This window comes from Dioscorea cayenensis, chromosome 5 (genome assembly GCF_009730915.1).
Source record: "Dioscorea cayenensis subsp. rotundata cultivar TDr96_F1 chromosome 5, TDr96_F1_v2_PseudoChromosome.rev07_lg8_w22 25.fasta, whole genome shotgun sequence".
Taxonomy (NCBI): domain Eukaryota; kingdom Viridiplantae; phylum Streptophyta; class Magnoliopsida; order Dioscoreales; family Dioscoreaceae; genus Dioscorea; species Dioscorea cayenensis.
The window spans coordinates 20,159,913-20,187,573 of record NC_052475.1 but is presented as its reverse complement, the minus strand read 5'-3'; the positions used below and the strand labels follow the sequence as shown (position 1 = coordinate 20,187,573).

At 34.7% G+C, this 27,661-nt stretch overlaps 3 protein-coding genes, 1 non-coding gene and 1 pseudogene across 4 annotated transcripts; 3 read left to right on the top strand and 2 right to left on the bottom strand.

The window, feature by feature from the left end:
* The first annotated feature begins 508 nt into the window (after positions 1–508).
* On the top strand, positions 509–3,858 carry LOC120261851 (annotated as a pseudogene).
* A 672-nt stretch (positions 3,859–4,530) lies between these two features.
* Positions 4,531–5,165, top strand: LOC120262031 (abscisic acid receptor PYL2-like). The gene has a single exon (XM_039270069.1). The coding sequence runs from the start codon at positions 4,552–4,554 to the stop codon at positions 5,116–5,118; it is 567 nt and encodes a 188-aa protein (XP_039126003.1). The 5' UTR covers positions 4,531–4,551; the 3' UTR covers positions 5,119–5,165.
* A 6,047-nt stretch (positions 5,166–11,212) lies between these two features.
* On the top strand, positions 11,213–12,223 carry LOC120260081 (probable F-box protein At4g22030). The gene has a single exon (XM_039267525.1). It carries the CDS (start codon positions 11,213–11,215, stop codon positions 12,221–12,223), a length of 1,011 nt encoding a protein of 336 aa, XP_039123459.1.
* Positions 12,224–15,227: 3,004 nt separating this feature from the next.
* LOC120260640 (peroxisomal membrane protein PMP22-like) lies at positions 15,228–17,576 on the bottom strand. The gene is made up of 7 exons (XM_039268169.1): positions 17,463–17,576; positions 17,271–17,369; positions 16,299–16,400; positions 15,869–15,944; positions 15,562–15,632; positions 15,398–15,483; positions 15,228–15,303 (listed from the first exon to the last, which is right to left on the bottom strand). Exons 1-7 carry the CDS (start codon positions 17,532–17,534, stop codon positions 15,252–15,254), a joined length of 558 nt encoding a protein of 185 aa, XP_039124103.1. The 5' UTR covers positions 17,535–17,576; the 3' UTR covers positions 15,228–15,251.
* A 6,873-nt stretch (positions 17,577–24,449) lies between these two features.
* On the bottom strand, positions 24,450–24,588 carry LOC120262690. Its single transcript, XR_005536947.1, has one exon. It is a non-coding gene; the product is annotated as a small nucleolar RNA Z247 (small nucleolar RNA).
* Between the last annotated feature and the right edge of the window lie 3,073 nt (positions 24,589–27,661).

Here is a 27,661-nt window from a genome sequence, read left to right as displayed (position 1 = left end):
AGATTAAGTTTATTGTTTTACAAAGCTTGAATAAATTAAGTTTCAAGAATAATTATGTCATTGGTGCAAACATTGTTATTAACATCAACAATTGCGTTTATTTCTCCCGTGCATAGCACGGGCATAACACTAGTTTATATTAAAGTTTGATGGACCGGCCATTTAAACTAAAATGAAGTCTCTTATAGCAGAGTCTTTAAATATACAAAAATTATTAAATTTAAAACTATTTACCTAAACGATTTAAGGCTCTACATTTAGATCAATCACCGCTAGTAAAATAATACTTATTTTATTTGCTAATAATAGCTAAAAAAAATTCAAGCCTAATAGGCCATTAATTATTTTTCATAAAAATTTTAATTACCTAAATATTTCCTTAAAAAAATAACTATAATTAGAGTAAAATTCAGGGGTGTTTCTGAAAGTATGTAAATCCTATAAATTAGTAAATTCGAGGGGCTCAGACCAAAAGATCACTTGAGCTCCCTCTCGCTCATCGGTTGTCTTCTCCGGTGGCTCCCAAAACCATAGCTCCGACTCGTAGTTTCATGGAGATCTCGATGAAATCATTCTTCTTGTGATCCATTCTTCCAAGCTTTGGCCTCTGTTTTTGTTGAGATGGCAAGCAGTAACCCCTTCGACATCCTCGGTGGCGACGACAATGATGATCCTTCGCATTTGATCGTCGTTCATCAGCATCAAGCTGCTTCCAAGAAGCCCTCCTTCGCTCTTCCGCTGCCGCCAAGATCCCTTCCAAGCCCGTTCCTCCGGCGCAGGCCGGTGAGTGGAGTTTTGTCGCTTCTATGGTTGTCTGATTTTTGGTTTTTGTTGATGTTTTGATTGGATTTACAGTGAGGGAGGCGAAGAGTAGCAGCGGGTCAGCGCGAGGTGGTGCTGGGCGTGGTAGAGGTTTCCGGAATGATCAAAGGCGAGATTTTGGGAATGGGAGTGTTAATGGGTTCGGTGGTGATGATGGGGATGCTGAGAAGGTTTTTGATAGGGAACGTCGTGGTGGTAGTGGCGATGGAGGGCCACGGCATCCGTTTCATGGTATACGACGTGGTGGGCTTGTGAATGGAGAGGTAGGGGGAGATTATGAACGGCCGGTCAGGAGATTGTATGAGCGTCGGAGTGGGACTGGACGAGGCAATGAGATGAAGAGGGAAAGGGCTGGGCGTGGGAACTGGGGAACTCCTACTGATGATGTGATTGCACAGTTAGTATTGATTTTTTGTTCTAGCGGTTTCTCTTTAAATGTCACTGTTTTTGTGTGAAATTTGGCTTACTGTTTGATTAAATAGGGGGACTGAGGGAAATGCAAATGAAGGGAACTTTGTTAGCTCTGCGAAGCAGCTTGAGCAAGATGGTGAACAATCTTTGGATGCCAATAAGGAAAATAAGGAAGGGGCTGCAAATGAGGTGGATCAAAAGGGAGAGGAGAACAAGGTGATGATTCTTCCTTTGGTGACCTTTTTTTTTATTCCCTGCATGATGCTTTAAGGATGGTTTGTGGATTTCTGTGGCAAACATTAAGTTTACTAAGGGATGTTTATATTACCATTGGCAAGTATTTGTGCTGCGTAATTTGAACCTTATGTCGGATAATGTTATCTGTACTGCTATGGATAGAGTGTTCTTCGCTTTCTTTGGTTTGTTTATGAATATTGTTTGCGTTGTTTTGACATTTTTTTTATGTGTATGCATTTTGCTTTTCTCATCCAATGATTCTAACTTTACGTGAGTAAGTCATTTGTGAACTTCATTGGTTGGATATTTGTCTTTGCTTTATCCGCTTGTCTTGTGAAATTATAATAGGAATTTAAATCTTTCAGCCGCTTATGCAGTAATGTTTGACCTATCCATCAGCAAAGGATTTAGTGTCATCATGAGCTAGGAATTGCACAATTTGCATATCTGTATAATTGTAAATGTTGTCCTTGGGAAATATGTATTTACTGCAGTGTTAATTGTCTATAATCCAAATTGGGTCATCTAGAGTTAGATAAATCTTGTTAGTTTCAAAAGTTAGGCTTTGGGCCAATGAAGTTGTTCCAGTAGTACTAGAACAATCGAGTGAAACATTGTTAACTTTGGTGACCACATGATTTAAATGTACTATAGTGTATTTAATATATTTATCAACTGAATTAATCTGTATAATAAATCCTTGGATCTGTTTTCTCTATTGGCACTACAACTTTGTTATGCCCATTGCAATGATGCCTTCAAAAATTGACTCTTGAGTGTAGAAGTCATGTTGAGGCTTTTTCCATATTGTCTTTGAGAGAATCATGTGACTTTTTCTATTTCTTGTTTATATCACTTCGTGCCATTGCAGGCATATATTAAAGCACTAAGTCCATATCTTATTTTTCGTATACAACCAGCATTAAGCATGGTTTGGATAGTTTTGTAATCCATTTGAGACCAGTAGATCCCCCAGTTTTTCATGGCTAATCCAAAGGGTTAAAACCAATTTAGTATATGCAAGACCTCCATTTCACCTGGCCTACATATAGTTTCAGGTGGCATTATCAAGGTTTTGGCATGTTAATATATCATGCACCAATTCTGCCATACATCCTTTGAGTTTTGGTATTTGTTGCTTCTATCCTGACATTTTTATGTTTTGTTGTTATTTTTTTGCTGCGCTGCATAATTTCTAACCCTTATTGCTTCAGTGTGCATACTATTTTTCTTCATTTTGATCTTTTTCTAAAGGTTTAAACCCCTTCGACCATGCCTTCATTTTAGTTCCTATGCTGCTTTATAACCACATTGCTAATTTGCTTGTAATGCTCTGTTTTTGTTTTTCTTTGTTTACTTCAATTTTTTTAATGGTTTGCACATCAGATATCTCACCCATCTTTGTGACTTCATTTCCTTGTGAGACTGAAACTGAACCACGACAATATTTTCTTTTCATCTGTTTGCAGGAACATCCCCATAGGGATTGCTTTCCCCATTAATTTCATTCATTTTTTCTAATTTAGAATCAATTCTTTCTCTCATTTTTCTTATTCTTTATGAATTGGTTTGTATAGGAGATGACTCTAGAAGAATTTGAGAAAATAAGGGAGGAGAAACGAAAAGTTCTACTTGCCATGAAGCCTGAAGAGCGGAAGGTTGATTTCGACAAGGATTTTGAATCTATGAAGCAGCTTTCAATTAAGAAAGGAGATGATATCTTTATTCAATTGGTAAGTTTTGTCTCATATACTCATATGGAATGCTGCCAAGTTTCTCCTAAACAACATGTGGCAAACCTATCTTGATAGGGAACTAACAAGGATGCTGAAAAAGGAAAAGAAAACTCCTATAGAGAAGAAAGGATCAAGAAGGTATGATGTCCAAAACCTGATGAATTAATTACTTACAATTCCATCTATGTTTTTCTTCCCAGTTTCTGTGTTGAGGTATTTCTACATTGTTCATTAGGCGGGAACAAACAATGGGTTTGTTATACCAACTGATGAGCCACTGAGGTCTTCCAGATCCGGAGGCTGTGGTCGGGGCAGAGGCCACGCTAGCTAGCTGATCAGGGGCCATTCAAAGGTGGTTCTGATGGTGCCTATGCAGGCACTCGAGCTGCTCTTGCAATCAAAGATTCGACTCAGTTTCCGACACTTAGTGTGAAGTAGAAGAACCGTCTGTCTTATGAACATGTGCTAATTTTGTCGACTAGGGTTTTGATCATGCACTCGATAAAGCAGTGATGTTTTACATGTCAAGAAGGGCAAGTTTTTAACTTAATTACTCTATTTTGTATACTTGAATCCTGTTGGATTTCAGACAGCGGTTAGACTTGGAGCTTTAAATTTTTAGATAAGTCTGGTGTTTGCTTATTATTGTTGTTGTTGTTGTTGTTGTTGATATAACAGTCTTGTTCAAGAAAATAACATAGTGTGATGTTAACGCAGTCAGGGAAGTCATCAAGAGTGCAAAAACATGAGTAACAAGAAGAAGCAACCATCTGAATGAGTGTAGACTGCACAACATATTGAATTGTATATTATTATTATTTTTAATTCAAGACTTCTAATACGCGTAGATAAAGTGCAGATGTGATTGATGGGTCGATATTATAAATTTTTATCTTCTTGATCATATTTAAATACACAATTTTATTGCTTTCTTCCGATCGCCAAACATTAGTCTTGCCTCCCTTTTCAAAGATAAACAACAAAACTCACCAACCTGTCAAAAAATTACACACACAACTCATATATATTTGCCCTTATTACACATAACATTGTTAACAATGTTATTGTTCATATATATATATATATATATATATATTCCCTAGACTAAATAAATCCTTATATATTTTTTTATATAAAGGAAAAGACAAAACAAGCAACTCTCCCACTCCATTGAACCACAAAAACCACAAGTTGCACCACCATCACCTCCCCTCTTTTAATTAACCCCATCCTCTTCTTTCTCCTCCTCTAATAATGTTCATATATATATATATATATATATTCACACACACACACACACACACACACACAAACACACAAAGAAACCAATCAGTCCATCATCATCATGGAAGCCATGGATTCACAAATAGTATCAGAAGAGCACATGAAGCTTGATCCAGTGATCCAAATGCACCACCAATTCCCAGAAACACCAGGCACCTGCACATCCCTAATAAAGCAACGCATAAACGCACCTCTCCACAACGTCTGGCCCATTCTCCGTGCCTTCCACAACCCACAACGCTATAAACACTTCATCAAGAGCTGCAACCTCATCCACGGTGACGGCTCCACCGTCGGCAGTGTTCGTGAAGTCTCTGTCATCTCCGGCCTCCCTGCTTCCACAAGCACTGAACGTCTTGAGATTCTTGATGATGAAAATCACGTCATGAGTTTTAGAGTCACTGGTGGTGAACATAGGCTTAAGAATTATCGCTCGGTGACTTCAGCTCATGAGTTTGAAGATGATAATGGTTCTTGTTTTACTGTTGTTATTGAATCTTATGTTGTTGATGTGCCGGAAGGGAACACGGAGGAGGACACCAAGATGTTCGCCGACACCGTCGTCAGGCTTAACTTGCAGAAGCTCGCCGTGGTTGCCATGACTGCAGTTGCTGGTTCTTGCACGTGAATGCATGAAGATGGTGGTTGGATGATGTTGAGATGATGATGATGATGCATGAGTGTCTTTTTAAATTTTTATTTACTTTTGTTGTGTGTGTGTTTGTGTGTGTGTGTGTGTGTGTGTATTTTTTTAACAAAGCTTTTGTGATCATTGTGAGGAAGATGAGACAACAAGTTGTAGGTTTTCTTTAGAGTTTTTTTTTAATGTGTATATATATATATATATATATATATATATATATATATATATATATATATATATATATATGTAGTTTTATGTAATTAACTTTGTTAGGTGTTTTGGTGTGAATTAATTAGAATCTATTTTTATTAATATTTAATATATTAAACTTCATATTATCTATATGTTGTTGCTAAGAAATAAAATAACAATGATATTTTGGTAAGGAAAATATGTAATGTGAATTTTTTTTTAATTAAATATTGATAAAATAAATGTTGAATTAAAGAGAGGGTATATGTGATAAAAATAGAGATGACAAATAAATAAATAAATAAATAAATAAATGGAAGTGTGAAGGTTGTTGTGAATTAATTGGGTATGCAAAGTTTGAAATGAAAGTGAAGGTCATAGTCATGTATATTAATTAAGTATTGGTCATCTTCATAAACAGTTGGTTGGTGTTATATATGTCTGTATATATATTATTTTTTTAATTACCAAAATAAGGAAAAAAAAGACAAAAAGGAACAAGGATGCTTTATTACAGTTCTTCCATATATTATTTATTTATTTATTTATTTATTTATTATTATTATTATTATTATTATTATTATTATTATGGCAAATACTTTGGCTAAACTCTAACATTTTCAATCTTACAAAGTGTTCATCCCTTCCACAAAAAGTCTTATGGTTAGTGGAAGTTTAGGTGGTGGTTTAATTTTTTTTTTTTTTTTGAATAAAAAAATGTAAAGTGAAGGGATTTAAATTGTAAACTGTTAATTAAATAAAAAATGTAATATAACTAGAGCAATTATATTAGATGATAAAATTGAGTTGAAATACCAGAATGAACATATACAAATAAATTGTGTTATCTGATATTTTTTTCATTGAACTAATAAATTGTTATCAATGATTGGAGTTATACAACTTGAATTGATAATGTTTCATTTCATATTAGCCTCGTCATATCACATTATAAATTGAGAATGGCTTAGCTTTTTTAAGTCAACAAGTATTCAAATCTTATAATCACTCTTCATTCCAATCAATCATTCACAACCAAACACCATTAAGATTTTATTAAAAAATAAAATTTTCTAAAAAATAATAATTATAAATTTGAATCAAGATGGAGCCATTTATATACACAGTACCTATTAAATTATCTTCTACACACATAAGACAGAGTTAAATGCACTTAATTTAACTTAAGAATACACATAATGATTAGTTTAATCATAAAAAATGGTACTCAATAATTTGGAAACTATAAACATAATAGTCCACACTCATTTTTCATCATATTTATTTGATGACACTCATTTTTCATCATATTTAGTCAAATGGAAATATAATAATACTTTTAGATGATTAAAGGAATCTTCCCATTATTTTGTTTTTTAGAAAAAGAAAAACTTTATTAGTAGTTTTATGGAAATTCATTTGAGGGTTTCACTTAATTACAAATAACTTAACTAGGATTAAGTTCAGTAAGATATACTATTATGTAAATAACGACACATAGATTATTATTATTATTATTATTATTATTATTATTATTATTATTATTATTATTATTATTATTATTATTATTATTATTTTTGGTGACCATGGGCTTTTTTGTTTTTTAAATCACTATGGAAAATGGAAAAACGGGTGCCACAAAACATAGAAAAGAAGGAAACATGTGAACATGAACTTGAGAGACATGTGACCTAGCCATCCATAAGTGTAGCTAACTATTAGTTTTATAAATTAAATTAAATTAAATAAAACTAAATTAAATTAAATTAAATCATATGATTATTTATATAAATTTTACTAATAAGTTATTTTATCTTCATGAGATTTCATGCATTCTGCTTTCTAAATTATGTGAATAATATCTAAATGTAAATTAAAAATACAAATATCCATCTAATACTAATAAAAAAATGATTAACTATTTATAACCATTTCACTAATGGTTTGCTCAACAATAAGAAATATTGGATATTTAGTGTTCATTTTGAAGAGACATTTGAAAGCAAAGGTGATATATATTTGAGAAGGCGTGTCCATTCAAATGAAAATAATAACTCAATAAAAGATGTATTAATTTTTAATATTTAAGAGCTACATTCAAGAGTCAAGATTATAATGCATCATTTACAAAAACGAAAACGTCTTGGTTACATCTTTAAAGTGGATTTCGTCAAAAAGGCTTTCCAACTCTCTGATCTGGAATTTTTACGCTCGAAAATCCTTGCGACTAGAGGCTTTTGGACCTAAATGGATCTCCCCGGGTTCTCCCATTCTTAGTACTTCCAAAGCTCAATTTATTATCAATGGAGCGACTCGGGGCTACATCCGAGTGTAAAAAGAGGCTGAGGGCAAAGGCGATCCTCTTTCCCCATTGCTCTTCGCCTCTTGTCGGCGGCGCTTTTGAGCGCCATGTTCTTCTCGCAGCTCTTAAATCTAAAGTCTTCGTGAGTGTCCCTTGAATCATACCGATAACACTTGTCACTTCCAATATGTCGAGCGACCTTCTTATCCAATCGAGGACAAGAAGATCTTCATATCATCAAACTAATCCTGTATCTTTATGAGGGGTCATCTGGCTTAACCATTAATTATTCGAAAAGCTGCCTGTACTCCTCTAACTACGGCTTCCAACCTCATCACTCCTCGACTAGAATCCTAAGTTGCTCGAAGTTGTCTCCCAATTACCTACTTAGGAGTTCCTCTTTCGGTCATGCTAGACCCAAGCGAAATGACTGGGCAAAACTCATTGACATGGTTCGCTCTAGACTTACTTCTTGGAAAGTAAATTACTTATCACTTCTTGGACGCTTAATGCTCATTAACTCTGTCCTATCCACTGTTCCTGTTTATTGGATGTCGGTCTTCAAGCTACCCGCTTGGGTTATTAAAGAAATTGACAAAATTCGGAGAGATTTTCTTTGGAAAGGCCCCGATCTCGGGATCCAAAGGAGTCGATTGATAGCTACGGAGCAGTAATCACCAGATCAGCGGAAATGGGAGGTGAGAATCCTTAACCTCGGACCTTCAACAACGCTTTACTAGGAAAGTGGTGGTGGAAATTATCCTACAACCCAAACAGCTGTTGGGTCAAAATTGTCCATGCCAATTATTCTATAAATGACACTAATGGAATTCTTTCTCACATCCCTCCCAGAAATAAATCCTGAGGCGGGGATGATACTCCACTTTACTCCCATTCCGGTCATGTATCATGAAAAACTATCGTGGTGGTTCTAACACTTCACTTTGGTCTGATCGTTGTCAGCAGCTGGAATCCTACTTAAAGATTGTTGGCCCGATCTCTTCCATGATTGTATCTTGCTCCTTGGATTACCATCGTGCAATTCTCCCGTTTCCTAAACAATCTCGAGCTTCTATTCTCCACTTCCACCCCGATATGTTAAGCGCTTTCTTCTTGAAATAATCCCCATGCTTCTCATATTCATGATGATATCCACACTTGGACCCTTGAAAAGTGGCAAGTTCACAGTCAAATCCTTTTATAATTTTCTCATTGATGGTGGAATACGCAGCTCGCTTTACCCCCTTTTCTGGAAAAATCGATGCCCTAGCAAAATCACTCTTTTCTGCTGGCTTGCTGGGGAGGACAAAATCCTCACTCTAGCAAATCTTTTCAAGAAAGGTTACAACTTTCAAAACTCATCGATACAGTGGCTGCCCGCGATTGCCTCCAGGAAATCTTCAACATCTTTTTCATTGATGTGTTTTCTCCAAACGCATCGGGCATTTTTCTCAAATTTTTAGAATTACACTCTCTTCCATAGACAATTCCCTTACTGTGGACCAATTGGATACCATCCTTAGCCCCTCAACACGATCCTCCGGGATCTCACTTCCCGTGCAATATTGTGGAGACGTCGGCTCAAAAGAAACAATCGCATATTTCTATTTGATTGCATCTTCGCATCTCGATATTATTTATACAACTGCTAATATGCTTCTCTCTTGGCTCTCTACTACATGTGATAGGTATAAAAAAATCTCAATGAAGCATCACGAGAAAATCAAGCGCCACTCAACTTCATGGCGCTAGAACCTCTAATCCTACTAGCGGCTCCGGCCACAAATGCAGCCAGGTGAGTTCTCCTTCTACATTTCTAGGACAGTGCGAGATGCCGGGGCAGTATCTTCCACTGCTAGACTCTTATTTACTTTCTCGCTTCCCTGTTTTTAGATCGTACTCCGTTCCTCACTTCTGGTGAGAGGACTTAACTATTTGTACTCTTATCTTTTCCTTCAATAAATCAGTGATTTATCAACTCTTTTTCATTATAATGCATCAAAACACACAAACTCAAAAAGAAGGAAGCCTTTGTAGATCTAGAGGTGGTGTTTATTAATTTGTACTCCAACACTCTTTAGTCTTCACATAAAGGGTTTGTGTAAATAATTAATTAACTTTTAAAGAATTTTTAGTAATTCTTTCTTTCCCATAAATGCTTGAACTATGATTTATTACCAAAAAAAAAAAAATAATAAATAGAGATAAGTAGATAATTTTGTAATTTTTGGAGGTTTAGTTGAATTTTAAGCAAATAATTTTGTAAGAGGTTTAGTTGAATTTTAAGCAAATAATTTTGTATATTTGGAGGTTTAGTGGTTAAATTTTGAGAATTTAATATGACTTTATTGTATCTAACTACTAGACTATTGTGTTACCTCTTCTAAAAAATCAATATCGGTTTTTTTTGTGTCTACTTAGACTATTGTGTTTCATATCTTTTATATGAATAAGGATTGAAGATCGAAGAATAAAATAAGTGAATTATTAAATTTAATTTTTAGTTTTAGAATTTTACACATTTTTATTCTTTTTCAAATATTAAATTTTTTTAATCAGGTAAAAAGTGCTCATATTTTTCATAAATTAAGATTTACTATTTACACTCATACTCAAATATCAAGTTTGCCCTATTTTATCTCTTGAAATAAATAGAGAGTTATAGGACTAAAATACATTTCATATTTGTAATTCAATGATTTTATATATTAATATTCGATCAATTTATAAAATCCACGAACCGAATCAAATAAGAAATTTTCATAATTTGGTTTTTAAAAATATGCCCTTTATTGATATTCAGTGTGATTTTATGTGCCATAATAATAATAATAATAATAATAATAATAATAATAATAATAATAATAATAATAATAATAATAATAATAATAAAAAAAACCATTGGGATAATTTAAATCGATGTATCAGCGAAGTGAGGGATGATCAAATCTCCCCCAGCTGTCATAATCGCTCATCCGGGATTTTTTATCTATTCTCATCGTCGTTTATATTCATAAAAATGACATGCCCATTATAAAAAATAATAATAATAATAATAATAATAATAAAACCAAACCACACCAAACCATTTAAAATAAAAATATAATTTCATTTACAAACATAACAAAACATCATCTCATATTAACAAAAAACCAAAACCAAACCAAACCATTTATAATCTTATTCTATGCCGTGGTTTTCCTTTTAATAATTAATTCAATCCGGGTTACCCCCACACCAATCAAGTCAAAGTCCAAGTAAACGGTCAACCAACCTCCAAAATCATCTCCATAAATACACAGACCAAAACCACCACCTTTACCACCTTTACAACCTCAATCTATACAACAACTACTTCATATCTCCATCAAAAAAACAACAACAGTATAATGCAAGTCCACAGCCTTCTACATTCATCACCACCTTCTTCTTCCGGCCACCACCACCACCACCACCACCACCACCACCACCGGAAACCTCTAAAAACCTTAAACCACCATCATCCATATCCCTCACCACCTTTCAAGACCCTAACCCTAAAAGACCAACCAAAACCCTACAAGTACAACCACTTCCCACTCCATCATGAAGCAACTACACACCATTGCAGAGGCTGCATCAGATAGAGCAGAAATGCACAGCATCATTGGAGCTCAACGCAACAACTGGCACCACCTCCTCTTCCACTCCATCAACTCCATTAACTTCTCAGCTTCCTTCATGGCTTGCATGGCAAACTCCACTGCTCCTCATCATCCGGCCTTCCTCACCTTTTTAGCTTTCAAGTTCTCGTCTGTTTTCCTCTATGCAACAGTCACTGCATTCATAATTCTTGTTAATAAGATACAACCTTCACAACTTGCAGAAGAGCAAAGGAATGCCACTAGACTGTTTAAGCAGTTAGAGAAGTCTATATATAGTACTCTAGAGCTTGAAACTCCTAGTATTATGGACGTAGAGATGGCAATGGAGAGAGTTCTGGCTCTTGACAAAGCTTATCCTCTTCCTTTGCTTCCTGGGATGCTCGAGAAGTTCCCGAAGATGGTGAAGCCTACGATATGGTGGCCGGAGATGAAGAAGAGGAAGGAAGAAGTTCAAGTGAGAAAAGAAGTTGATGAAGAGATGAAGGGAGTACTGAAGGTATTAAAAATGAAGGATGAGAAGCAGTATTTAGATTGTGGTGAGTTGTTTTTAAGGATTAATAAGGTTTTGTCGGTGTTGGGACCGATTATCGCAGGGATGGGGGCGGTTGGGGCTGTTTTTATTGGATGGCCGGAGCTCCGGGGAGTGCCGGAGTTCATGGCAATGGTTGGAGGTGTGATAGGTGTGGTGGTGAATAGCATGCAGCATGGTTGGCAAGTTGGGATGTTGTTTGAGTTAATGAGGAATTGTGCTGGTTATTATAGAAGGTTAGTAGAAGAGATTGAGTTTAGTTTGGAGGAGAAGAAGAGGGAGGATGATGAGGAGATGTTTAAGTTGAAGATAGCTTTGTGTCTTGGAAGGAGTGTTTCAGAGTTCAAAGACTTTGCAAGCTATGCTTCTTCTTCTTGTGAAGATGATGAAAAGATTGAAGTGTTTGCAGGGAAGTTGTTTTGATTTGTTATTAGGATATGATCTTCCTTTTTTGTTTAAAAAATAGTTTTGAAGTTTCTGAGTTGAAGAGAAGAAGGATGATGGTTGTATCAGTGCTTTAGTGAGACAAGAGGATGAGTTTTCTTTTTTTATTCTTAATTATTACAGTGTTTTATGTGCATGCGGAATAGGTTTCAGGTGCTTGCATGAATAGAAAATAAATAAATATTTGTGGAGTTTTTGTTAAGATTAATCAAGATTAGAACATTGATTAATATTATCTGAAAACTTGTCATGATTTGACCTTTATTTTGTAAATTATTCATCATGACAAAGCATGCAAAACTCAAAAGTAGGTGTTTTCAAGTGATTAAAATTTTACAGGGGTACATGTGCAAAAGAAAAGTACTCACTTTTGAAGGTATATCTATCAAAAGAAATCCTAAATATTTCACTAGTAGTTTATGTGAAACATTGAAACTAATGGAATGTCAAGTGTACCCAGAAAAGGAAAAAAGAAAATAGAAAAAAAAAAAGAGGACAATAATCATGGACATGAGTAAAGAAAACATAAATTGAGAGGTATATTATACAATAGATGTACCTTGTACCTATGTGAATTAGATTCCACAAACACAATCTCTTGTGAATCCTGAGAAAACTGACAATCCTTGGTTTCAATCAATCTTCAAACAATTATTGATCACAAGTTTCTCATCTTCTCCTGAGAAAGCAGAAAGCTAGAACAGTTCCAACAGGAAATCACAAAAATAAAAAGAGGTATAGAGTTGATTTCTTGAATTCTACCGGATACAATCAGAAATTCTGTTAGATTTTATATTATTGGTATTAGTGGGCTCTATATGAGCTCTATATGGGCTTAAGGGTCTTACATCAAAAAGTCTCAAGGCTTAGTGACTCAACCCCTATACCTATATATAAACCCATTACACTTCTATCACACAACCGATGTGGTACTATATTTCCAACACAGATAAGATATGCAGTAAATTTTTAGTAATAGTAACACAAATTTTTATCAGAACATATATTCTTTGATTCAGAAAAAATTTCATCAATATATTCACTGCCTGATACAAAACAATTAACCAATGAAAGGCAAACAACATCTTTTGTTTATGTTTTGTCCTTGAAATAATTACAACAGAAATACTAATAAAAAATAGCATGCTTTGATGTACAGTTTAAGAGTTCATGTATCTAAATAGGTGTGAGATGGTTGTTGTGCATAATTTATTTTATTCTCTTCAGAGAAAAAGATCATCATGTTGGACCACATCAATATTTTATAAACATACATTCACAGGATAAGAGAACAACAGACATGCTATTGAAACATTTAAGACCAAATGAGTTTGGTGATTTTGTCCGAGAAAATATAATTTTGGAATCAATCATTCTTAAAAATAGATTCACAAGCAAATTTACATTCATTTCTGCTAATCATGCAATATATATAGAGTTGGAGAGCTGCTTTTGTTGATAATTAACTGCATAGATTGCAAGTCATTAATTATAAAAGGACATCTGAAATAAGTGATTATTTAGTTAAAGCAAACACAAAGTATTTTATGAAAGAAACAAAAGAATTATGAAACATACAAACTCAAATATAAAAAGAACAGATGTAGACATAGATATCAGAAAAAAGTAATCTCATCAATTAAACATTAGAAAATTATAATAATAAGCCTGAACAACGTAGCATCAGCATGTGCTATTATGGGGATTGATAATCTTTTATATTCACCTATCAAGTCATCTTGCTCATCATGATTAATTAATCTAGAGAATTCTTTGCTGTTTCATAATTTTCTATTCACCTATATATCAAGTTCTGTCAAAATAGCATCATGTATAATGTGCAGCATAAAATAAAAACTACAGGCCACGTGAGGCACAAGCAATAGAACCATGGGAAATCCAAAACATATATTAAAAAAGTAAGCAAGCATGTGCAAGGAAGGCATGAAATTCAAAATATAGTGACTTTGGATTCAAGTATATATATTATATGGGCCAATGAGCTGGCTGGTCAATTAACAGTATATTATATGGTCCATGGTCCATGGATCTAGATTATATAAAAAACAGAGCCAGAAAAATGATAAAATAGACTTTCAAGGAGCTGAAATGGTGAGGTGTGCTTCCCATTCTTCACATGTGAAACTTCTAGAATAAGGAATGGAATATAGCATTTTTGTACATATTGAATAAGCATAACTAGCACTGTATGAGTGATGTATGATACTCACCAAACTTAAGAAGTAATTAGGCAGGTGAGATGACCATGGACTCTCCTCCATAAGTTGAATCTTCTATTTCAGTGCGGCTGTACAGAATAATCTGAGAAAGATTACTATAATTTTCATCTGTTACATGTATGATTAGCAAAATTCTAAATTATTGATTCTAGTTGTTGCAGGTGTTCATTCTATGGAATGGGACACAGCAGCAATAATCAATAGAAAATAAGACGGGAAATTTAAATATCAAAACCTTATACCAAGAACTAGAAGGGTTGACTTGATAACAAATGGAAGTAAATAAACATGCATCATAATGTAACTTGTCATCAAAGCCTTGAGATGTAGGAAGGTTTGCAAATGCATCATTAATACCTATAGTTGGAATTAATAGCAACCTTAACCTGCAGGAGAACAAACTAAACTTGAGTGAAAAGATAAGGAGGAACAAACTTAACTTGAGTGAAAAGATCAGGAATGGCAAAAATTAGTGATAAAATATTGATCACATGCTAGTAGTAAAACCTTCATGACCATATCATGGATATATTAGGAGAATAGCTTTATGATCCAGTTTGAGGATCCAATAAAAATTACAAAGGAACTTGATGATCATACATAACTTCTTAAGAACAAGAGGCAGTTATACAATTGTACTTAAAATGAAGTTAACAAAGTTGGAGCACTTCAATGATATATGTATATAATACAGGGCAAACAAGAAGATCTGGTAGCATCAGGTGACTTGAAAATATTTTTTCCACAAAAGGTTGATGACAGACTCCCTATTGCTTAATCAAAGTCATACTCCTTGCTCGGAGGTTTAGAAACAGCCCCCTGCATTAAAAAAAAACCATTACAAAAAACCATGTGCAGAAACAAGTATATGCAAAATCGATGTGATAAAATTTTAGTATGATTATAATGATACCAGCAAAATGCAACAAGGCTATGGAATATAACGCGAAACTGCAGTGGCAAATATCGGTGATTTATCCAACCCACTACGGGCCAAAACTGCACAAGTTTTTGTCAATTTATAAGCTTACTCAGAAAAATAACATCATCAATCAGTCAGATGAAGAATGCCCTTACCATCCATGATGTCATCTGCACAGATGGGTATTCCTTAACAATTTTATTCTTCACCTGTGGCCAAGGCCGCTCTGCATCATAACAATTTGCATAAGAAATATGGAGAAACATAGCTTACATGTCTGAATGAGAAAAAAAAAGCTCATCTTGAAATTACTAAGACAAGATGATACCAAAAGTGCTAAACCAGAGTTATACACTGAGTCGTACAATTTACAGCACTGGAAATTTCATGATCATTTGTCGCTAGGTTTATAATCCAATGCAGAGAAATTTTCATATTTTACCATCCAGTTTAAGAACTTACTTTCAACAATCAGCCCATAGTATAAAAAGAAGAGCATATTGTTCCAAGGAGAAGATGTCAACTGCTCCAGTAATACCTAAAAACAATATTACTGAAATAGGTTCAGAAAATCTAAGAACTATAAACCACACATTCTATAATTTTACCGGAGGTTACTGATTATAGGAAGCAGCAACCATTGTCAGATATCTCTTATTCTGGACTGGTTGTAGCCTCTTGGATTAGCCATTCACTTTTTAATAGATGACCGGAAATCATTTGATAACTTCTTAATAATAAAAGCAGACATAGTGTCCATTGATATCTTTTCTACCTCTTTCAAGACAATTCTAGATCTTGCCGTTTACTAAACCATATTATTTTAATCTTTAGTGGACATTTTAGTTATACTTCATATAGTGTTTATATCAGAAATAAAAAAGATGCATACCTTCTTAGCTACTGTCTTACTATCTCTCTTCCCTTTGAAGATGGAATCCAACAACTTATGTAGAAAATGGCCAAAAGGTCCAAGATATGCAACTCCAAAGAGCTGGAAATGATCAGAAAAATTATGCCAACATGCATTACTGTTTCACTATTGATGTTTACCTAAAATCACTAATACACATTTGTTTATATATATGAGACAACATATGAGGAAATTATATGCATAAACATTACATATTCAGCATGAGAAAACAGTCTGAAAATCACAAGTTCATTAGTAAAGTAAACATTCCATGTAGAAAAAAGAACACATGCCTCTGAATCAAATGACTCAATGCAATTTACAACAAAGAAGTCAATTCACAACACCAATTTTCTTATTCCAGTAACTATAAGGAACATGACATTAAGAATTATATGGAATCATTCTGATCTCCACTTGTAGTCATACGAACAAGAAAGAAGTGACAAAGGCAGACACTAAATAGAAGAAACTCACAATTTCAAGTGTAAAGGAAAATTTTAGTAAGCCACAGTGATTTTAAAACAGCATTCCATTTGACTGAAACCCATAACAATTCATTCTGGATCTAACAGAGCTAACAGATCAATGCCAAATGTCTCAAAACAATTTATTCACACTCATTTAATTTTATATAAATCCTCAATAATTTCCATTCCAACAAGCTGCAATCAAAATAAACTCCACTTCATCTCCTTCAAATAATATTCTTTTGTTAAAAAATAAAACCATCTCAGAGCAAACAATTACACAACATTCCATTCATTCACATCATCTAAAAATCATATGCCAATGCAAATATCACTTTAAAGTAAATAACTCCACATCTACAACTAAAAATCATAGGAAATGCAAAATTTTTTTTTTTTTAAAAAAAAACAATTTTCAAAGTTAGAAATCTAAGAACTCAAATCAGAACTAATAATGACTGAGAATCACTGAAGAACAAACCACTTTAAGAACAAGCCGCCTTAGCTGAAGCCTCTGAATCCCAGACATCTTCTGCGCCACTGAGTCACTGATTCCTGACAAAACCCCTGCAGTGATCGCCTGCTCTCCAAACCATTAAAATCAACCCAAAAACCATAAAAAAATTCGTGAAAAGATGGATCTTTAAGCAAAAACCCAATCAAAAGCAAGCACCTTAGTTCGAAGAGGATGATGCTGGAGCTGAATCATATAGAGATTCCATCCTTTCTTCGCCACCGAGCTCATCCTCCTCCGTCGCCGGCGCAGTTCCGGGAGAGATGCGATGCGTCCTATAGTTTTTAAAAATATCTAATGGACCTATGATATATATATTGTTTTTGCAAATAACTCCCGCGTTTTGTTAGAAATTGTAAATTTGCACCGACTTTTTCACTAATAACCTTCTTTTACAATTGCAGGTATTATGTGAAAATTTGGTTATTGAAATATATATATATATATATATATATATATATATATATATTTAAAACAATCTTGTATAATTAATGTAGTGCCTAGTCCCAGGGCATCTTTAACCATTAGACTATCTTAAAGTTTGATGTCCATGCCACCTCATCAATTCATTAAAGAGTTGTTTGAATGACATACATGGAGTGGGAGTGGGAGTGGGAGGGGAGTAAATCCAAACCTTTGTTTGGATGGCCATAAGTGGGATTGAGAGAGGAGTAGATGGGGAGTGCATGGGGAGTGAGCAATCCTCTCAAAATAGGAGGAATTATCTCACTATTTAGGGAAAAATTGACCAATTTTTTTTTAATAATTAAAATAATAATTTAATTTTAATAATAAATAAATAAATAAATAAATAAATAAATAATTTTAAAAATAATAATTAATAATTAAAATGAACTAATAATAACTAATAATTAAAGTTAAATATTTATTTAAATAATTAATTAGTTATTTATTATAGTTAATTAATTAATAATTAATGATATTAACAAAATATCATTAATTATTTATTTAAAATATCTTTAAACATGTAATTAGTTATTTATTTTAGTTAATTAATTACTAATTAATGACATTAAAAAAATTTTGAGATTCGGTGAGCTATTTAAAGTTAAATATTTATTTATAATAATTAATTAATTTTTTTTAATTTATATAATATTCATTTGCATGTCATTTTATCATATTTACTTTTTTTTTTTTACTTTTTCTATTCTTAATAAATTATACTCTCCAATCCTTATCAACCAAACACATTTTTCATTCTTACTCCTATTTCACTCTCCATCATCTTACTCATATTCCACTCAAGACAACCAAACACTCCTTACCCATTGAATTATTTCTCATCTATTAGTTGTTGAATGATAGGCTATTTCTTATTTTCTTTTAACATCGAGTGATAATGAAAAATGAAGGCCATGTGATTTGTCCATATTTAATTATGCAAGATCATTTAATTCTTTTGTTGGCTTTTAAAATTCACATGTACAATATTCATCCAAGACTTTTATATGATTTCAAAAAAATTATAGGTTTTAATTATTAGCATGTGTCCCCTATAATTATGTGCCTTTTTTAGTTTTTCTAATATTTTTGTAGATCAATTAAGTCCCTCATATTTGGTTTGAAAGTTTGGTTCATTTTAGTCCACAGCAATATTTTTAGGTACAATTAAGACCTTGCGATTTACACTTGTCCATCTACACCGCGGACTATAATGACCCAACTCGACTAAATATGAGAACTTAATTATACCTAAAAATATTGTGAAGACTAAAAAACGAGAAAAGATACAATTACGAGTGGACCATACAACAATTAAACCAAAGATTATATATGTGAATGTTGAAAGATTTATATTCAAAAATGTTATAAAGCTCTTAATTCTTTATTATTATTGATTAAGAGTTTTATGATTTTGGCAACAACTTTTTAATTTATTAGCACTAATTTAGAACTTTATCTCTCACAAGATGAGAGTACATGAGTATTAAAATAGTATCTTCATACTTATTATGTACATCTCTGACTCATGATTTATTGAGATTTTGTTAAAAATAATTATAATTTTATTTTTTGCAATGCGGATAAATCACAATTCTCAAACATTGAGTTAGGAAATATTGGAACCTAACATTTTGACTCCTCACTGACTTTTTTTATTACTAAACTTGTATATTGGCTTTTTATTTCAGAAATAAATTAATGCCAATGAAATATTATTATTTATGGACGAACAATGGAGTTGCAAAAGAATCTTGTCGGTTCAACCCGATATCGCTAAACATTAATTAATTAATAATAATGAAGATTAAATAATTAAAATTTTAAAAGTAATTATCTAGAGAAGTGCTTCTTAATATAATAAAATTATCAACATTCCGTAAAATTAATTAAATACTAGTATGCATGCCTGCATCAACGTTGCAGGAATTATGGATTTTTTTTCCTCCATATGTTTATATGTTTATATTATATGTAGATTACGAAATTAAGTCTTTTACAATAATTTTTCAATATCTTACTCGCAAATTAGCTCAATCCAGTTATATTATAAAATATTTTTGCATAGTATTTTCTATGCTTAAACCTCGTCGTATTACGACACTTGTTTTGTTACTTATGGTTAGTAAACCAGATGTATATACTCTTAATAATATATAACTATATGACATATTAACAAAAATTATATAATAATTACTTATTTATACAATATTAACATTTATTATTAATATCATTTAGTACAAAGTTTAAAAAATAATGACTATTAATTACTATAAACCAATTTTAAAAAATTTGATGGCATGCATGCAAATAATAAGATTTGGTTGGGGTATATGTTTCTCTAAAGAAAACCTTGGATGGGAAGATTTTAAGGGGATAAGATTAATATATAGACTAGATTAAAGACCTGCGCTAACGCTGCGGTTGAATATATCCAAAAACAAATATTATAAAGTTAGTATAAATTTTGAAAAAAATAATTAATTATGTCTTTTTTTAAATCATTTTGAGTATGGGAAATATATTTGCAAGATGTCAAGAATTGTGAAATATATTACTGAAATATGTTTTCTGATTAAATATTTCTTCAGAAAAAGATGGATTTGTTGTCTACTTATTATTATTTTTTTTTAACAAATTACATTTTTTAAAAATATATATTTAATATATAGCAGTTTTATTTATTTACGCAAACTTTCAATGTATACATATTTTTCAAATTTTTACAAGGTTTTGGTTTCTTACGGAATTTTTAAAATTATATTCACATATAATGATGGAAGGATAATAAAAAAATATTTATAACTTTCTTTAGTGTAGAATGATCTGAAAACTTTAGTGGAAGCGTTCTCTAACCTCACACGGAGGCCGCGTAGCTTTGTTATATAGCTAGCAAAACGCAGCGTTGGTTACAAGAAGGTTACAATTGTTAGAGGGATATTAATTCTTATCTATAAACTACTTATATCTTTAATACATTGCTATGAGTCTTATCTTGAGAAGCATATCTTACCTCTAACATCTTATCTCTAACATCCCCTCTCAATCATAACTTACATAAGTTGAGATTGTATTTAAACATATCTAACTTCTTAGCACATAGAGCCTTTGTGAATCCATCAGCAACTTGATCATTGGTTGAAATGAACCGCACATCTAACAGCTTCTGCGCTACTCTTTCACGAACAAAGTGGTAATCAACTTCAATGTGTTTTGTTCGAGCGTGGAACACCGGGTTTGCAGATAAATAGGTCGCACCTATATTATCGCACCAAAGTTGTGCTGCTGGTGGACTTGAAATCTTCAATTCTTGTAACAAGGTTTGTATCCAAATCACTTCGGCTGTTGCATTTGCCAGTGACTTGTATTCCGCTTCTGTACTGGATCTTGATACTGTTGCTTGTTTACGTGCACTCCAAGATATAAGATTACATCCTAAAAAGACTGTAAACCCACTAGTAGAGCGTCAATCATCAACACTTCCTGCCCAATCAACATCAGAGAAAGCACTCACAAGCATAGACGAATTTTTCTTGATCTTTAAACCAGTACCAAGAGTATGTTTGAGATATCTGAGAATTCGTTTTACAGCAGTCCAATGAACTGTTGTGGGTGAGTGAAGGAACTAACACACCTTGTTCACAAAGAAGGATATATCTGGTCTAGTGAGGGTCAAGTACTGAAGTGCTCCAACCACACTTCTATATCGAGTTGAATCCTCAGCTCCAAGTGCTTCTCCTTGTTGCAAAGAAAACTTTTCTGATGTGCACAATGGTGTGACTGCTGGTTTGCAATTTGACATATTGACCTTCTTAAGCAAATCTGAAGTATATTTGTCTTGTGATAGTAGAATACCATCCTTCATTTTAGATACCTTGATTCCCAAAAAATAATGTAGATCACCAAGATCCTTAAGTGCAAAATCAGCTGCAAGATCTTTAAGTAAAGCTGTAACTGCACTTTGTGATGAACTTGTCACAATAATATCATCAACGTATACTAATAAAAATATTGTGACTGAATCTTTGCTATAGAGGAATAGTGAGGTATCTGCCTTAGAAGAATTAAACCCAAGTTGCTGCAGTTTCTGACTCAATCTAGCAAACCAAGCTCTAAGAGCTTGTTTAAGACCATAGAGTGCCTTATCCAACTTACATACATAATGTGGTCTCCGCTGATCCTCATATCATGGTGGTTGCCTCATATAGACCTCCTCCTCAAGAACGCCATGAAGAAACGCATTCTGTACATCTAGTTGCCGTAGACACCATCCTCTGCTTACTGCAGTAGACAAAACAGTTCGAATGGTTGCAGCTTTGACTACAGGACTAAAGGTGTCCTCATAGTCTATTCCATACCTTTGTTTAAATCCCTTGGCAACTAAACGTGCCTTGTACCTGTCTAGTGATCCATCGGCTTTCCTCTTAACCTTGTAGACCCACTTGCAATCAATTATGTTTCTTCCTTGTTTGACTGGTACAAGATGCCAAGTCTTGTTTTTTATTAATGCATCAAATTCACAGTCCATGGCTTGCCTCCATTTATGATCCGCTAGTGCTTCATCTACACTTTGCGGTTCACCTGTAGTTGTTAAATAACTATACCTGATGTGCCCATCTGTATAGATTTTAGGCTTGATAATTCCACTTTGTGACCTTGTGTGTGGCCGAGCAGTTGGTCCGGATGTTTCCGGTGTGGCAGAAGATCCCGTGGCAGCACCCATCCCCACGACAGTCGTGTCAGGGTGATCCTGCTCGCCAGTCTGGTCTTGCCACATTGACGTGGGAAAGGCACCTCCATCCGACTGGTTGACGCCTGGTGTGTAAGACACCGATCCCGATGGTTGCTGGACTGAACCTGAGAGAGACCCTCCTACTGCTGCTTGCTCTATGACTTCATGTGTTTCTTGCTCAAAATCTGTCACAACTTCACCAGAATTATTAGCAACATCAGGAGGGTTAGTATTCACATTATTAGCAACATCAGGAGGGTTAGTATGCACATTAGTTAACTGATCACTTGACACTGGTCCCCCGGGATCAGGACTGGGAAGAAGATGTGGGAAGAGAAGGATTTCGGAGCGAAGGAGAGGGCCGACATTTGAATGAAGTTTGGTGAAAGGGAAGATATTTTCATCGAAGATGACATCACGGGAAATGTATACACGACCTGTGGACACATGCAGGCACTTAAAACCTTTGTGTAGCAAACTGTAGCCAAGGAACACACATTGTTGGGATCGAAATTCGAGTTTATGAGTATTATATGGACGAAGATTTGGCCAACACGCACACCCAAACACACGAAGGAGTGAGTAATCTGGTTTCTTGGCAAGTAATCGTTCCAAGGGTGTGGAAAATTGGAGGAGCTTGCTAGGTGTGCGATTAATGAGATATGTGGCTGTAATAAAAGCTTCGTCCCAAAATTTAAGGGGCATGGAAGCATGAGCTAGGAGAGACAAGCCAACTTCAACAATATGTCGGTGTTTTCGTTCGGCAGACCCATTTTGTTGATGGGCATGTGGGCAAGAGACGTGGTGTGTGATACCTATTTTTGAGAAGTAGGAGTTCAATTTCTCATACTCTCCTCCCCAATCTGATTGTATGGTGATAATTTTCCGGTTTAGGAGTCTTTCTACAAGAACTTGAAATTCTTGAAACTTTTGCAGAACTTCAGACTTATGCTTAATCAAATATATCCAAGTAAACTTGCTAAAATTATCAATAAAACTCACATAATATTTCTTTCTGCCCACAGAATCAGGAGCAGGACCCCAAACATCGGAAAACACGAGTTCTAATGGAGCAACCGAGACACTTGAAGACTTAGGATAGGGGAGCTGATGGCTCTTAGCCTGCTGACAAGCATCACACACTGACACTTTATTGGACTCTTTAGAAAACGAAAGTTTATTTCTAGAAATAACTTGCCGAACAATGGCACTAGATGGATGACCTAGCCTATCATGCCATCTAGTCAAGGAAGGTTTGGTGACACTAAAAGCTTGCTTCTGTGACTGGGGTGATGATGATGAGGGCAAAGGATACAGACCACCTCTACGCTTGCCTTGAAGTAGAACTCTCCTCGTGACCTGATCCTTGATCAAAAAGAATTTGGAGTGAATTTCAAAGAAGGCATAGTTATCGTCGACAAAGCGGCGGCGAGATATCAAATTTTTTTCTTGGCATCGGGAGTAAACAAAACATTATTAAGATAAAGGAGCGATCGGGAGTGTTAATATGAGTGTGACCCGGTATAACTAATCGCATACCGTCCCGTTGGCCGTGTGAATCCGATCTCCACCGTTGTATCTCTCCCGAGCAGCTTAGCTTGTCTAGATTCGCCGTGAGCGTGATCCGTGGCACGGTATCAACATACCGGTTTTAGTGTCAATCCCGTAGGGGCTGCGTGACGGTGATCACGGTCTTCTCCTGTGGAGCGAAATCGGGATCATAGCGATGCCGGCAGAGATACTAACCCGTGTGCCCCATCTTGCCCGCGAGTTGGCGAGATGGGGGCGTTCGCCTCCGCGTCCACCAGTTGGACCTCGTCCTCCACCGCGACCACGACCAGGATTGGCAGGAGGATTGCCACGATTGCGACCTCGACCACGCTGGTTTTCGCCTCGTCCAAACGAGGCAGAGTTTGCTTGATATGCACCTTGTCGCAGATTTGCTCTGCCTTCAAACCCCAGCATCTGTGAGTAGAGCTCGGCCACACTGACCGGCTCCACCCGGGCTGCTAAAGCCGACACAATCGGCTCAAAGTCAGCGTCAAGCCCGGCGAGTATGTACGACACCATATCTTCATCGTCGAGTGGCTTTCCGGCAGCCGCAACCTCATCACCTAGAGCTTTCATCTTGGTAAAATATTCATTAACTGTCATATTACCTTTTTTTGTAGTGGAAAGAGCAATCCGAGTGTTGATCGCCGGGCTCGAGTCTTGAAGAGAACATCTTCTCGAGGTCGTCCATAGGCATGTGCGTAGAGGCCCGACACAACTTGTGTTAGGATGTCGCGCGGCAGGGGGACGACATCGGTATCAGAGGACTTTAGCGATCGGTGGCGATCCATCGGGTGTCTGGCGGATTTGGTCCCTTTATAGTCTTGTCACCATCTTTGATGTTGATCTCCGACGGTGGCGCGACGATAGTGCCGTCGAGGTAGCCAAACTATCCCGGGCTCCCCTCACGGTGGGGAAGGGCTTGTGCCTTCCATAGTAAATAGTTGTTCTTGCCTAGCTTCTACGTCACCGGAGCATGACGGGCGAGGTGCGGCGGGCCGAGGGAGGAAGATGTGCTCATGGCAGCTAGTAGATGTATCTATGAGGAGGAATGCTCTGGTACCATGAAAACTTTAGTGGAAGCGTTCTCTAACCTCACACGGAGGCCGCGTAGCTTTGTTATATAGCTGGCAAAACGCAGCGTTGGTTACAAGAAGGTTACAATTGTTAGAGGGATATTAATTCTTATCTATAAACTACTTCTATCTTTAATACATTGCTATGAGTCTTATCTTGAGAAGCATATCTTATCTCTAACATGATCAACAATTTTAAAGTTGAGATAAAGATTTATTGTAATTGTATATAATATTAAAAATATAAAAGGTGGTTGTCCAGATTTTATTAGAGGTAGTGTGCTATTAAAAGTTAAAAGTACCTAATTTTTATGATGAAATATTTCTTTAGAAAAAGTTAGATTAATGGTTTACTTCTTTTATTTAAAAAAATAAAATTTTATAGTTCATATATACTCAATATGTAGGAATGGGGGTGGAGGCGAGTGGCGGGGGAATGGGATCCCGTCCCCATCCCCCGCTCTCCACGAGGCGGGGATTCCCAGTTAAAATTCCGCGGGAAAAAAATCCTCCCAGCTCGTTTCCCAGCGGGATCCACTGCAGAAATCCCCTGCACTCAAAACATTAATATAAAAATTTTTCTATAAATAATTATAATATTTCTAATGCATTTATATTACTACATGCTAAAAGATGCAATATACGATTGAAAATAAAAAAATATAATGTATTATGAAAAAATCTAGACAAATGGATATTTGAATAAAAAAATATAATGCTTATATGTAGCAACACATGGATATTTGAATATCTAGACAAATTACAATTACCTAATTATCCAATTCATTTTAAATTAAATAAATAATTAGTTTTTTTATGAATATTAGAAATTTGAAAATTAGAAGTTTGAATTTTTAATTTTTGTAGATATATTATATAATAATTTTTATTAAAAATAATTTAAGATTTTTATTAAATAAAAATGTTTTTAATGAAATATATAAATTTAAATAGTTAATAAGTTGTATGAAATAATTGTGAGTTCCATAATAATAACTAAAAAAATATTAACAAATAAATATTTATTGATTATATATATATATATAATATTATATTAATGTTGAAATAATCTTTAATAAATATATTAAAAAATATATAATATATTCTTTTGGGGAATCCCATGGGAGGCGGGGCGGGAGACTCATTCCCCGCCCCGCTCCGCCCCAGCTAGGCGAGGAGAATTTTTCCCGCTCCCGCCCAGCAGGGCGGATGTTTCGAGAATCCCGCCCCGTCGAGGCGGGGTCCCGTTCCCCCGCCCCACCCCATTCCTATCAATATCAGGTAGTTTTATTTATTTAGATGGATTTTTCAAAGATGGGCATAATGCAGCTAAAGAATGCTCTTTTAGATTAGATGAAGATGATAATGTTATTTTAGATTAGATGAAGATGATTATGCTTGGCCCTGTTTGGATAGGATAGAATTATCGTATAATCTGTACAATATGTCATAATTTAATATTTTCTGAGAATTATGCCATAATAGTTGTTTGAGTGCTTATTTTAGAGTATAAAATTATGGCATAACAAAATATTCCACTCTTAGTGGAATATTTTTCATTGTAAAAAGTCTCTTTCTTTTTGATCCGGCCACCCGATCCCACCGGTCTGCCGGGCGGTCGACCACCGATCCACGGCCACCGATCAGGCCACCCGATCCACCCGGTCTCCGGTGACACGCCAATGATCCACGGTGTTCCGGCGGGAGCCTCCGATGACGCGTCGGCTGGTCTACTGGCCTCTGGTGTCACGCCGGTGATCCATTGGTGGTCTGGCCGACCTCCGATGACCGGCCACCGGTGGTTCGGCCATCATTCGGCTGGCCTTTGGTAAGACGCTGGCGGTCCGGCCAGTCTCCGATGACCGGCCACCAGTCCACCGACGGTCTAGTCGCCAACCGATCAATCTCTGTAATTCCATTCTTATATATATATATATTGATAAAAGTGGTTAAACGGATATAAATTTGTGTTTTATAATATTTTCATGAATTTGAATTATAATAAGCTACAAATAACATTATCTAAACCTCTAAAAAAATTTATTTATTTTCATCATCCTCTATAACCGTTATATATCTCCAATATTAGATTATCATCTTTCTATAAAGGGTTATATTATATTATCTTTATTATATTACATTATCTTAACTTCTATTAAAAACTTATAAAAATTATATTAAAAAATAGATATATTTTTAAAAAATTGTATCAAATACAAATTATATTATCATATCTCTATAACCAGTTATATTATATGGAAAAAGATAGGGAGAAAATCTTAGCTTGCCCATTTATGGTCCTTAACACAACTTTAATTCCTTCTTTTTTTTTCTTCAGAGACTATCAAACTGCAGCTATGGGTTATGACAATTATGATAGTACACCATAAAATACTTTAAATAACTTACTACAATGATTTGAATTCAAAGCTTAAATAGAAAATGGATCAATCAATTTGAATGGGTTGGAAAAAGTAGAAGTTTATAATCTATAATAAATACTTTAGAACCACTTTTATTATAAAAAGTTGGTA

Bases quoted from the DNA above. Each gene is read 5' to 3' on its own strand.
- LOC120262031 (XM_039270069.1), top strand. From the start codon at position 4,552: ATGGAAGCCATGGATTCACAAATAGTATCAGAAGAGCACATGAAGCTT.
- LOC120260640 (XM_039268169.1), bottom strand. From the start codon at position 17,534: ATGAGCTCGGTGGCGAAGAAAGGATGGAATCTCTATATGATTCAGCTC. The intron at 16,401-17,270 runs GTTTGTTCTTCA...GATCATTTCCAG, and splicing joins GGCGGCTTGTTCTTAAAGTG to CTCTTTGGAGTTGCATATCT. The intron at 15,484-15,561 runs GTAAGGGCATTC...AAACTTGTGCAG, and splicing joins TGCAGATGACATCATGGATG to TTTTGGCCCGTAGTGGGTTG.
- LOC120260081 (XM_039267525.1), top strand. From the start codon at position 11,213: ATGAAGCAACTACACACCATTGCAGAGGCTGCATCAGATAGAGCAGAA.